General features: G+C 36.4%; 1 protein-coding gene across 1 annotated transcript; it reads right to left on the reverse strand.

The window, feature by feature from the left end:
• Positions 1-2449: 2449 nt before the first annotated feature.
• Positions 2450-3447, reverse strand: LOC136260663 (uncharacterized). The gene is made up of 3 exons (XM_066054487.1): positions 3200-3447; positions 2843-3067; positions 2450-2784 (listed from the first exon to the last, which is right to left on the reverse strand). Exons 1-3 carry the CDS (start codon positions 3374-3376, stop codon positions 2599-2601), a joined length of 588 nt encoding a protein of 195 aa, XP_065910559.1. The 5' UTR covers positions 3377-3447; the 3' UTR covers positions 2450-2598.
• Positions 3448-13083: the final 9636 nt, after the last annotated feature.

Consider the following 13083-nt stretch of genomic DNA (forward strand, 5'->3'; position numbering starts at 1 on the left):
TACTTGAATTAAGTATTGCCATATGCAATTAAGTAGATGAATCAGTATAATGAAGGCCTTTTAAATAGACCAATGCACTTTATTGTATGTAGAAGGTCTTTTAAATATACCAATGCACTTTATTGTATATATAGACACATCTTTAAGATATGGAATTTATATGAATCATCTACTGAAGCCTGAATGTAGTTAGGTAACTGCTCTATTAGAGTATTTCGATCTTGTACACCTCCAATGCTGAACCCAGTGATCTGGAGCCCTTGTTGGATAACCTTTAATATAACACAAATTCAGTGACAATACCTGGAAAAATGGTTATAATTATATAAGGTGGGTTCTAATAAGTATTTGTTCTATTAGTCATCATTATAACATAACTACAGTATGCTAAGATAAAAGCTCATTATAACCCTCAGCATATTGATTATACAGTATAAAGTGAAGGGGGCTCAGCCCCATAGCCCCTCCTCTAGATCCGCCCCTGCAGGGAATTTTAACATAATCTGTGTATAAATTCTTTACCAAGAATTTTTTTTACCATTATGTTTGTAAAACAATTCCTCAAAAGATTTAAACACAACTCCCCTAGGAGAACCCATGACAGCTGCTAGAAGTTCGTCTACCCGCATTAGACATAGCTTGTCTTTAAGAAATACACATTGTCAAGTTATAAAATAATTTCACACCAATTAATAATAATAATGAGCGGGTGTGGTTTTCTTCATCAATTTCATCAAGGTGTGGTTTGATGCTAATTTTTAAAGGACAGAAGAGCTGGCCTTAATTGCACACCCATCCACCACACTGTAACTCTAAGCTTTTAAAAGGGTTTCATCTATACCTACACCTGCGTACAGAACTAAAACAACAGAACCTACAGAACAAAGGATAAAAGAAAAGAGAAGAAAAGAGTGGTTTGATGCTTGTAATGCATACAAAGTACATGTATGACCTCACAAAACACGCAATATGGCCCAGGTGTACTATAACAGCAAATCAACCAATCCAAATCCAGGTCTGAGTCTCTTAATCATCCTTGCATGTAATGCCTTTGCAGTTTCCACATGCTGGAATGCACCTAGTACTAGGGACCCGCCGATTATGCTCATTATTTTACCTATTATGCTATGCTGCACTGCTCAAAAATTTACCTATTATGCTTAAATTAATGCTCAATATTTACCTATTATGCTCAAATTATGCTCAATATTTTTACCTCAGTTCCCATGTATTTCTAATAACTTTGCATTTTATGGAAAAGCAGTAAGTGTTTGAAGCACAGACTTTAAATCCTTGCTTGTCAAAATGCATGTCACAGAAAAGATCGATATACTCTAATAGAACAGTCAGCTACCTGATAATTTTATTAGAGTTACTGACTGTTCTATTAGAGTATATCGATCTTTTTGTTGGTTATGTATTTTGATAAGGAAGAATTTATAGCAGTGCACAAGTTTTCTGCCTATTATGCTAGCATTATGCTCAATGCTTTCAGGCACCTATTATGCTCATTATTATGCCAGCATAATCGGCGGGTCCCTACATATTACATACTTTTCTCTGCTTTCTTCTTGACAATGTCATTCTTTAGCCTTGGTAGCTGTGCGTTAGTAACAGATCCCTTTTTGGAATGTAAGTTATGTAGCTATAGTGCTTTGCATTTATTCCATAGTGTATCATTATGTCACTGAAATGGCTAGACTCAAAAAAGTATCTTCTATGACATGTTATCTGCAGATGTACTGGCAACTGCATAACTAATCTCTGATATCACTACCAGTAGTAAAATAGCTACCAACCTACAACAGTAATGTTCACACGATTTTATACAAACTGCGAACTTATTCGTTATATAGGCTTTTCCAGCTGAATTAATGAATTATGTATGTACACGATACTACATGACTATATATAATTGTCAAATAAATGTTATCATATATGTCCATCACCAACCCATGCATGACTTCACAGTTATATAAACATTCAGAGAACAACGATCTAAAATATAATACCTTATGTGGTAAAATTATTGTAACAGCTTTGTAACAGGATTATAGCTTGAATTGTCCACAGTGGATGCATATACATATCTACTTGATGGTAAAATAATAATCTTGGCACTTTATTAACCCATAAACTATGTCCTCACTGTTTTACATGTCACATAGAGCATTATGTTGTTTCATATATATGCACGTATACAATCATAAAGACTGTGTTGAGTGTGTGACTGCTTCAGGGGTTTAGTTTTGTGGAGCGATGTCAGCAAGTTATATTCCCTCCATATACAGACTGCATTTTTCCAGCTTTGTACATTTGTGTAACAACATATTTATCTTTTCTTATGTCATCTTTGTAAAGGATATGATATAATTCTTGTGATATTGTATATATGGCAAAAGCTATGTCATAAATATATTCCCTGCAACCCCAGATGATTATATAGGTGTTTCAGTAAACAACTTTAATATGCCTGTAACAAAACAATTAGCTAGATCTTGTAAAAACATCCTTAAAATATTGTCTTATTGCCTTTGTATAGCCTGTGTACATGTTAATAGCATATGCTATTTGTTGTGAGTATATTTGAAAACAATCCTATATACAGTTCTCATTGTGTGGTACTGGGTAGCCATAATTACTACAGTAATCTTCAGCTTGTGTCCACTTCTTGACTTGTTGTATAAGAGATGTTAGTAGTGGTTGACCATCATGAAGTAAAGTGTATATCATCTGGTATTGTTCTGGAGTAAACTCTACACAAGCTAGTCCTGAGGTAGCTTCCTATAAATAAGTATACCACTGAATTACAGCTACATGTTATTACAAGGTGTATCATTACCTCGATTATTTCTAGAAGGTTAGCTGTCTCTTGTAAGGAAGTAGTTATAGTATATAAATGATCATCAGAGTCCTCCATTGGTATGTATTGTTCTAGTTGATATTTGTACATCATTACCCTGGTGTGGATCTTACAGGTAGCTGTAAATTGTTCTAACATTATACCAACTGAATGTTTGTTGAAATCTCTATCTGATAACACTGGTTTGACGGCATCTAGTTTTATCTATATGTATAGGATGAACAAAACATGCTAGTTAGTAAACTGGCAGTTACAGAAACAGTAAGGATATACATATGTACGTATGCACATGCACATGGAAAAAATAGTTACATATGTATACATGTCAATCCTTACCATTAGAATCTCATCATAGAGTTTAACAACTGTACAGTAAAACTTTTGAATTTCTTGCTTTGCAGTGCTACCTACAACTGTACAGTTTGTTTTCTTGGTAACTGCTTCACTTCGTAGTGCCAGTGAAGCTGTGAGTGAGTAGATCACACCAACTGTTAACAGCAACTGAGTTTTCATATCTTCTTATACAGATTTATATAACTTCTATACTGCAGGAAAATTTCTTGATTGTGAACTGGGAGTTTGAATTTGTCTTTTTATATCCTGCCTTACAGGATGGAAGCCCTACATCATATGAAATTTGTGTGAGATGATTTCCTGCTGTTTATACAAAGAAACCATATACTTAGCTTCGGGGATGATAATGCAGCACACAGTGACAATGCCAGCTAGCTGCTGTATTAAACCAAAATTTTTGAATATCTGGCTTCAAGGTGTTTGTTTTGTTAGAAGGTATATTTCCAGCCAAACTATGTAGGCTGCTAGCTGTTCAATGATATTATAGTGCAAGCTGTGTATATAAATCTATTATATTCATAAAGTGTGTTGATTTATACACATTTCCAGAATATAGCTACATACATGCAAAGCTCATCTTGGCCAGTCACTCAGGAAGATTATTCCAAAATATGATGATGCTTGGTAACCTTAGACATTAGTTCTGATAGATGGGATGATATAGTCAGCATGTTAAATGTATAAGGCGATGTCAACAACAACTGAAGTTCACTTTTCAACTTGTAAAACAGAAGGCAGATTTGTCTTTTTGCAAAGATCACAAATAACCTTGACATGAACTGAAATGCTATAGATTGTTTTGTAACTTGTTTGTGTCATTTTGCAAGATGCTACATTAGGACCATATAGCTACGTACATGGAGTCTATTGTACTATTAATAGAGTTGTGTCATTGATTCCTATAGAGAAATAGTAATAATTAATAAATCTTTATTCAAAAAAAATCAGGCAGCTTGCATGATAGTGGATTTCCATTATCATAATAACATTCATTCCATAGTACATCAGTTGGGTCATCATATGCTACTGATAACATGTCACTGAACCCAAACAGTTTTGTTTAATAGTCAGCTACATCCACAGACTTGGATGCTACAACTGCTCTACTCATCCCTTATACCAGCCGCAGTACAATAACTACAATAGTTATGACATTTCCAGCTGAATGAATTATGCACACTGTTGAACCTTCACTAACCAACAACACTGCATGACTATACAGCTCTTACGTATGTCAATACTACTTGTGACTTCACCAGACATATGTAACATCATACAGGATACTACTGTATCAACGTTACACCATATACATACATGACAATGGCCTTTAATGATAGAACAATTACATGCCATAACTTGAATTACCCACTTGCATAGATTTGTTTCTTTACATATGTAACTGAACTGTTAAGACTGAATTCACAATGTATTGCAACATTATACATGTTCTTTATTTAAGTACATGCATATAATATTACTGAGCATAAGAGAATTAAAAATGGTTATCAATACATTAACATATACCAACTTGAAATATGGGCATAAATGCAAGATAACAAGAATAATTATAGTCAGAAAAGACAGCAGAACACATTAAGTTAATGTGACTGATCTGGCTATAATCATTGTTCTATTAAAATACCTTGACCTATTGTTCTATTACAACACTAATTCCTCTTCAATGAAACTGCCTCGGTTATTCCAATGGCAGTTACACCACAGTACGGCAAACACAGCAATAATAACAGCAATAAATACCATGAAGCATTAAAAAGATGAGGAAACAAGAAAGGTATGATATTTTTTGTCTCAAACAATGCTCCATAACAGAGCAGGTAGATCATATCTATGTGCTCTCAATTAGTAATTCAACATTTATATAAGCCTCAGATTCAATATATGCCATTTATTTTAATCCATGCATCATGGCTCGTACTAACTCTTGTTCCAGTGTTCTCTTCTTTGTGACAAAACAATTTCTATCAATCTAAGCACTGTGCTTACGTAGTTGTGCAATTAATATCAGAAATTATTGTGGCTATACAGCAACACATCACAGCACAAAATTAAGGTTCCTTGGCATTTTAAAAATGAAATTTAGGTGAAGTTTTTTTCAGCTAGGAACTGCAAAACTTTGCCACAGTACTTCATAGGCAATTCATGACCGAATCCTTAACTATGTGCATGCATGAATTTGCCAATCTCCACCCGAAGTTGTGTAATCAAAACAACTGAACTTTGATCATTCAATGGGTACTGGCTTCAAAAATTGTTTTTGCCAAGTAGAATTTGCCAAAGTAAGGAAATTGAAAGTTGTGCATGTCATTCCGGCTGAAAATAGCAGGTGTAGCTATAGGTTCACTAGATTGGCAAGTGTATTAAGCACTGATAGCTGAGGAACAACTGATAGTAGAGAAGAGGCATTAGTCCTTTCCAGATTCTGTAATTTTTTTTATTAGTGATCTCAGGGGCTATTGTTATGCAAGACTCATTACAGCCATGATCTCAATTCCTTACTGAACCCCTTGTTGTCATAATTGTATTCATATCTACAACATATATTATACTTACTACCTCAACAGCATTAGCAATCATCTAAACAGGATGTTCTTGCGGTGTAAATTAACACCTAAACAGGATGTTATATCACTTGCGGTGTAAAACTTGCAGTGTAAATTAACACCTAAACTGTAGTGCTCATAATATCAACACAATATGTATTGGGAATGGCCATGCAGGACCATCATCAACAACACAATAATTACATGTGCTGAGCCCCTAGTGATGCTACTGGTGGCCATTCTGCATTATTCTCTGTCAAAGGAAGATATGTGATATGGTGAGAGTATCTTGATCGTGTGACTCTTTGTATGTTTGGTGGTATTATTCTATTTGACTATTTATTAATATTTTTGCAGTACTCTAATATATATATAGAGAACAACAGACCATTCTTAGTATAAACACTGGTGGAACCTTCTTATGATAAGCCATTTATAGAACTGTTCAAATTACCATATAGCCAAGCAAGCATAGTACTCATGCTTATCTATACTACTATGACTTAGGAAGCAATTTGTAAATACTGCATCCATATACATCCATGCATAGTTTTATCTATGTATGACAAATTATTCAGGAAACGGGTAAGAAACTTCCTAAGGAAAGCAGACAATTTCACTTTAGGATGTGTCACATGACTGTGAATATCATGTACAAGAAGTCACATAAAATCACCTGTTAGGCTTCATTTCCAATTAAGGCAAAGACATTTTGTGTGATACATAATAATAAAGATGCAAAGTGATGGCTAATGTAACAAAGAATTAGGATCACTGCAGATCCCCACATATAGTATAAGGAAATTGGGCTACAGTGGTAAACATATCTGCTTTAGGAAGTAGAACTTGATAAGGCAAACAAACATCACTGGCAAAACATATTATATATGATGGTAAAAAGTTAAGTAGCTGAGTGGATGTCCATTCAATTACTATTCTAATAAAGTAAGCACTAGAGTTATATGAACACCAGAAAATTTAGATTTTCACAGAGAGTAGTCCGCAGATGTAATACACAATAATATAATATATGTACAGCAATTGACTTGTACCCAAACAAGGCACGCTTAATGCAGCTATATAAGAACAGCTGTCTGTGGATCAACTCATCACCTGGTCTGGGAATCGTTTCTACATTCAGCATAGCAGCTTTTGATTCTATAGCTACTTCATGCACCAGCTTTCTGCATAACCTAATCAAGGACATCTTATCTTTTGAGCGTATTCAACGTCGAACAACCAAACACATCTTGAGTAATTATAATATCAGTTATAAATCCAGGCTATTAAAACTCCATCTTTTAACATTAATGTATAGCTTTGAGATCCAGGATGTTTTGTTTGCAATCAAGTCACTCAAGTCGCCTACAAGAAACTTTGACATCAACAGATACATTATGTTTATTCAGGGACACACCAAATCCTCTACACACAAAAAACTCAAACATCATCTCCACACCAACAACTGAAATAGAAACTCTTATTTTCATCATCTTCCTCGTTTGTGGAATGCTCTTCCTGTAATTAACACCAATTTATCTATTACAACTATCAAGGCTAAACTGAAGAAATTTATGTGGAATCATTTTGTGGATCACTTTGACGATGACAATCACTGACCTACCATTTTCTTTGTCCACGCAGCAAATGTCATGATCTCCCACCAACATCAAACTTTCAGACACTTTAACTAACTTGTTAATTAATAGTTACTATTTGTGTTTCGGGCTGCAAACACCAGTTGCTTGCAGACCCTTGGCATACTTGCCATAAAGCAATAATAAATAAATAAATAACCTTCTTGCAGATACAGGAAGCTAATTTTACTGATAAACGCTGTGTGTTAACTACAGGCCACAATAGGGCAACACACTTCTGTGTAGCAGCTTTATTATTATATTGACCCATAATTTTGTGTAGTGTGTGCATGTCTTTCTAAACTAAAAGGCCTTTGGCAAAAAGGTTATGTCTATACCCATGAGATATCTGTGCACTATATACCTAGGTGCTAAAAATCAGTGTAGTAAATCCTTCTGATGCAGTACTATATAGTGACTTCACAGTAGGAGGCTGTAGCACATACACATGCACACACACACACACATACACACACACACACACACACACACACACATACACACACACACACACACACACACACACACACACACACACACACACACACACACACTAGGGACCCGCCGATTATGCTCATAATTTTACTATTATGCTATGCTGCACTGCTCAAAAATTCACCTATTATGCTTAAATTAATGCTCAATATTTACCTATTAGGCCACTCCAAATAAATTCTCTGTTTCCCGTCCTGGACTAAAGTATATTTGCATGCGGGCGGGCGGTCCATTTCCATTATTTCATTATAAGATTGGCAGCTTTTCAAGCCATTATTTGCCTGGCACAACCATAAAAAGCTGCATAAAAGCATGTTTAAGCTTGTTCCTTCCTTGTCAAGTTGCAAAAATAGTACAAACGTAAAGTTTGTGCCAACTCGATAGCACTACTGACATGTGAGCCTCTCAGTATGCAAGAATAACCGGAAAATAATGGAAGAATACGGAATAATGGAATATTTAGAGCTGGCAGTAACTAGATGCGGGCGGTGGACGGGAAACAGAGAATTTATTTGGAGTGGCCTTATGCTCGATTATGCTCAATGTTCATGTCTTAGTTCATATACTTTGCTATTAGTTTAACACTGTATAGAAAGAAAAAAATGAGTGGCCGGAACACAAATAATAAATTCTTGCTGCATGTAAGAGAAAAGATCGATATACTCTAATAGAACAGTCAGTTTGATGATTGTTCTATTAGAGTTACTGATTACTCTATTAGAGTATATCGATCTTATTTTGCAATTGTCATTTTCCAGCAAGAATTTATACTATCGTAAAAATATTTAACCTATTATGCTGGCATTATGCTCAATGCTTTTAGGTACCTATTATGCTCAAAATTATGCCAGCATAATCGGCGGGTCCCTACCTAGTACCTGTCATCATTTTCTTGCAGCTGCACCGTTGATCGCTACAATCTCCTTTAAAATTACAGCTATTGGAACTTTAGAAGCTTCTCAGGCTAGGTGCAATAGGGTCTAACGTTGGAACTGGCTCATAATCATTAATCCCTAATGGACATAGCCACTGGCCTGGGGTCCAAAGACATGCTCTGTAACAACATTCCAGTCCTGGGTTTGTAGATAGGCACGTCAAGAAACATTGTTCAATCAACAAAGATTTGGCCAAAACATGAGTAAAGCATGATGCTGAAGCAATTACACTTGTTCTCACATGGCTTGAGGAGAATGATCCTTTGACCATGATTGAGACAGACAGTTGCTTGTGTCATCTCAACAGGATTCACAAGTACTGCAAATGATGGATTCAGCACTGAGAGAATGGCTAAAGTACGTAGGGAGGGAGATGCAGAAGAACACAGTCAGTATAACCTCAACCATGGTTGTGAAGTTCAATCACCTAAGTTCTTCAACTGACTGATAATTATAGCCATAATATTATAACTGTTGAGACAAGCTTAAAGTATGAACTGGCTCCTCTGCTGTTGTTCTTGTTGAGTAACAAAGATCATAAAAAATAATATTATTAATGAACAAGGCAAACAAAGCAATTTTTCAAACACTAGCCTGAAGGTGTTCACTGACCCACTTGACCTCAACTTGCTCCAGTGTGATGGTGGATGGCTTCTCTACATGGTGAAGGCCATACTTGGCATACCTGAGTTACATATAGTATCTTGGCAGGTACTCTCAGAAGATCACTGTGGTGTTTGATGGCTACAGCTGCAGCAGCTCACCAGAAAATCATGACCACATCTGGTATACAAAGAGCTTCTGTTGTGACGTATAGATTTGACCAAATAATTATGATATATACATTTGACACCAAGAGAAAAGTTCCTAGAGAACACTCATAACAAGAGTGAAATCATCCATCTCCTTTCTTCAGCATTCCAAAACATCAGATTACTGCAGAGCTGTGTGATAATGATGTTAACACTTCAATTGTGAAAGTACCTATGCACACTGGCTGCTGCTAAGGATGACTCCGTGAGGTCAGTGAAGTTGCTGTGTTGTTATTCTCCAACATTTCCTATTAGGACTATTATTTTCAGAAGATGCTGATGTGCTGGTACACCACAGCTCATGCACCAATCAGCCACTCTACTTTACCACATTGAAGGGTTGTTGCTATGTCAGGAGGATCTAGTAAGAATCTCTGTTTGAAAGACAGAGATGCTACCTACTCTTTTGTCATTCCTTCACTGGTTGTGATACTGTTTCTGCCATTGCTGGCCATGGGAAAACCACTCTATTTGACAGTGTGGGGGACACTGATGAACAACACATGGGCATCTTCCTTGATGTACAGACTAGTAAGGATGCGGTGATCACAAGCAGCTGCAGTATTTCAATTTTCCAGTACATTTATTCTGCACCAGGTACTGTTTTAGCTACATTCGACTCTGTACAGCATATTCTCACGAAAGGCAGCAGCTGGGCTAATCAAACCAGAAACACAGAAGGTGCACGCAGCTATACAACATTGATTATTTCTCTCTGCGCTTCTCTAATAACCTGGAACTGGGTGCTGTTGCAGAGCATGTCTTTGTACTCCAGTGGCTATATGGATGGACAGTAGGGAGTAATGGTTATGAGCCAGTTCCAACATTAGACTCTGTGGCACCTGAGAAGCCCCTAAAGTTCAATAGCTGCAATTGTAAAAGAGATTGTAGCAATTAATGGTGCAGCTGCAAGAAGAATGACGACAAGTGCATCTTAGCATGTGGAAATTGCAAAGGCATTGCATGCAAGAATTGCATTGATGATGGATAATCCAGAGAAGACCCAGACATGGACTCCTGAGGCATTAGACATTGTTAAACTAGTCCTTAACAAATATATGCTGGTCACCGTAAAATTCTAATAATAATAAAAATAATAATAAAATTAAGCATGCAATGTATACAATGATGCTTGCAATGTATACAAAGTATGACCTCTCAAACCACACGATGTGATGTATAAACCATTCCCAAACAAGGTCATGGGTAGTCCAACTTCCAGCAGCTGTCACAAATTCTCCTAGGGGAGTTGTGTTTAAATCTTTTGAGGAGTGTTAGTGGACACCTTTACAAACACAGTGGTAAAAAAAATTGTTAGTAGGAATTTATTCCCAGATTTGCTAAATACACTAATTTGCTAATATTCCCTGACTAGCTATATAATGAAACAAGCTGAGAATTATATTACTGGTATGTGATTTTTAATATTATTCATTTAGGCTTTAGACCAATCCAAATAAAATTCCGTTTTCCTGTACACCGCCCACATCTGGTTACTGTCAGCTCCAAATATTCCATTATTCTGTATTCTTCCATTATTTCCGATTATTTTTGCATTCTATACAGGCTCAGTGCATTCTATACAGGCTCAGTAATAGCCATTGTTACAGTGTCAGCTCATGTGCCAGCAGTGCTATCAAGTCGGCACAAATGGCTAATGACTTTTAACTTATCAAAATGCGAGCATTTAACTTTAGCGAATAAACATTCACCTATCTTATCTGACTATCACATTGATGGCTGTACTATTAACAAGGTTAGTTCCTGCAAATATCTTGTAGTCACTATTACTAATAATCTAAGCTGGAGTAAGCACATTGCTAATGTTGTGAACAAAGCACATTCAGTTCGAGGTTTTCTTCAAAGAAATTTAAGGCAATGTTCAATATCAGTGAAATCAAAAGCTTACCTAGCGTTAGTTAGGCCAATAGTAGAATATGCGTCTGTAATATGGTCCCTGTACACAAACTGTGATAAAACTGTCTTGGAAGGAGTACAGCGTGAAGTTGTTCGATTTGTATGTAATGACTTTTCAACCTATTCAAGTGTGACATCAATGCTGAATAATCTAAAGTGGAACTCTCTGGAAGATAGAAGGACTCAGTCAAGACTTATTATGTTCTATAAAATTATTCATAAGATAGTGGAAGTTAATTTTAACTCATATCTGCACCCATCTGGATCAATAACTCGTGGTCATCAACTAAGGACCAACTTCAAGCAAGGGTAAACTCATATCATCACTCATTTCTACTAGCCTCTATACGTGAATGGAACTCTCTACCAGTTAATTCTTCTAGTTTACATGAGTTTACAAACAATTTGTCCAATTTATATACCGTATAGTGGGAAATTTTCGAGGGATGAAACTTTCGCGAAACCGTGCAAAATAGCACGTTTTTAAATTCACGAAAGTCTAGAAAGCGGGTGATAGCTATGTGTGTAAACCGAAACATTTCACGATTATATTTTCACGAAGCTAGACTATCATCACACGCGAAATTCGCGAAAGTTTCGTAAATTTCCGGCTATACGGTAGCTATGCACACATAGCTACACTCATGTTTGAGTTCTGCGGGAGTTCTGTGCATCACAAATAAATAAATAAATTTACATTTGTGTTATTTTTGTAACTTAAAGGAAGGTACAAGCTATTAAGCATGCAGCTTTTATGGTTGTGCCAGGCAATTAGTAAATGGCTTGAAAAGCTGCTAATTTTTTTAATGGAATAACCGCCCGCCCGCCCGCATGCAACTATGCCTGAGCGGTCCAGGACGGGAAACAGAGAATTTATTTGGAGTGGTTATGCGCAGGTCTCTTGGAGAAGGTAAAGGCATCTGTCATTAGCTACAGTCATGTGCAACCTTTTGAAATTCCGTGTAGTCAATTATAAAGAAAAAAAACTATCAGCAAGAGAATCGAATTATTCTTGTACAAAATAAGCGCCTATAATATAGTACAAGGACTCGTAGAAAATTAAAACGCGAGGTTTGCAGCATATTTTACGCTTTGATGCATGTATGGTTGCTAAACATCGTCGACGTTTATAGCAAATGCCGTCGTTGTTTAGTAAATATCGATGATAATATTTTTTTTCTTTAAGGAAATTTTGGGGTTTTGAGACAAATGGCACCCCATGGCTAGTCTTGCGTGGACGCCCCTTCGCTTGTAGGAAGGCTTTCTGTATTCTGCAGGAAGCCAATATAGTCTGGCGCGACCGACCCTTCGCTTGCAGAAGGGTCGAATCTGCAAGCGAAGGGTCGGTCGCGCCAGACTATGTTGGCTTCCTGCAGGCCGCGCCAGATTATGTTTGGCTTGGTTAATGGTTATGTCCCGGGTTATGTTATGTAAATTGTGGTAGAATGGACTCAGCTATACGTATATATATATAGCATGCACTCCCTCGCAATCAGTATATCTGTCAAG

Source organism: Dysidea avara, chromosome 7, assembly GCF_963678975.1.
Source record: "Dysidea avara chromosome 7, odDysAvar1.4, whole genome shotgun sequence".
In the NCBI taxonomy this organism is placed as follows: Eukaryota; Metazoa; Porifera; class Demospongiae; order Dictyoceratida; family Dysideidae; genus Dysidea; species Dysidea avara.

Coding starts and splice junctions, on each gene's coding strand:
- LOC136260663 (XM_066054487.1), bottom strand. CDS start 3,376: ATGAAAACTCAGTTGCTGTTAACAGTTGGTGTGATCTACTCACTCACA. Junction 3,068..3,199: donor TCTATGATGAGATTCTAATG/GTAAGGATTGAC, acceptor CTATACATATAG/ATAAAACTAGATGCCGTCAA. Junction 2,785..2,842: donor ACCTTCTAGAAATAATCGAG/GTAATGATACAC, acceptor ACTTATTTATAG/GAAGCTACCTCAGGACTAGC.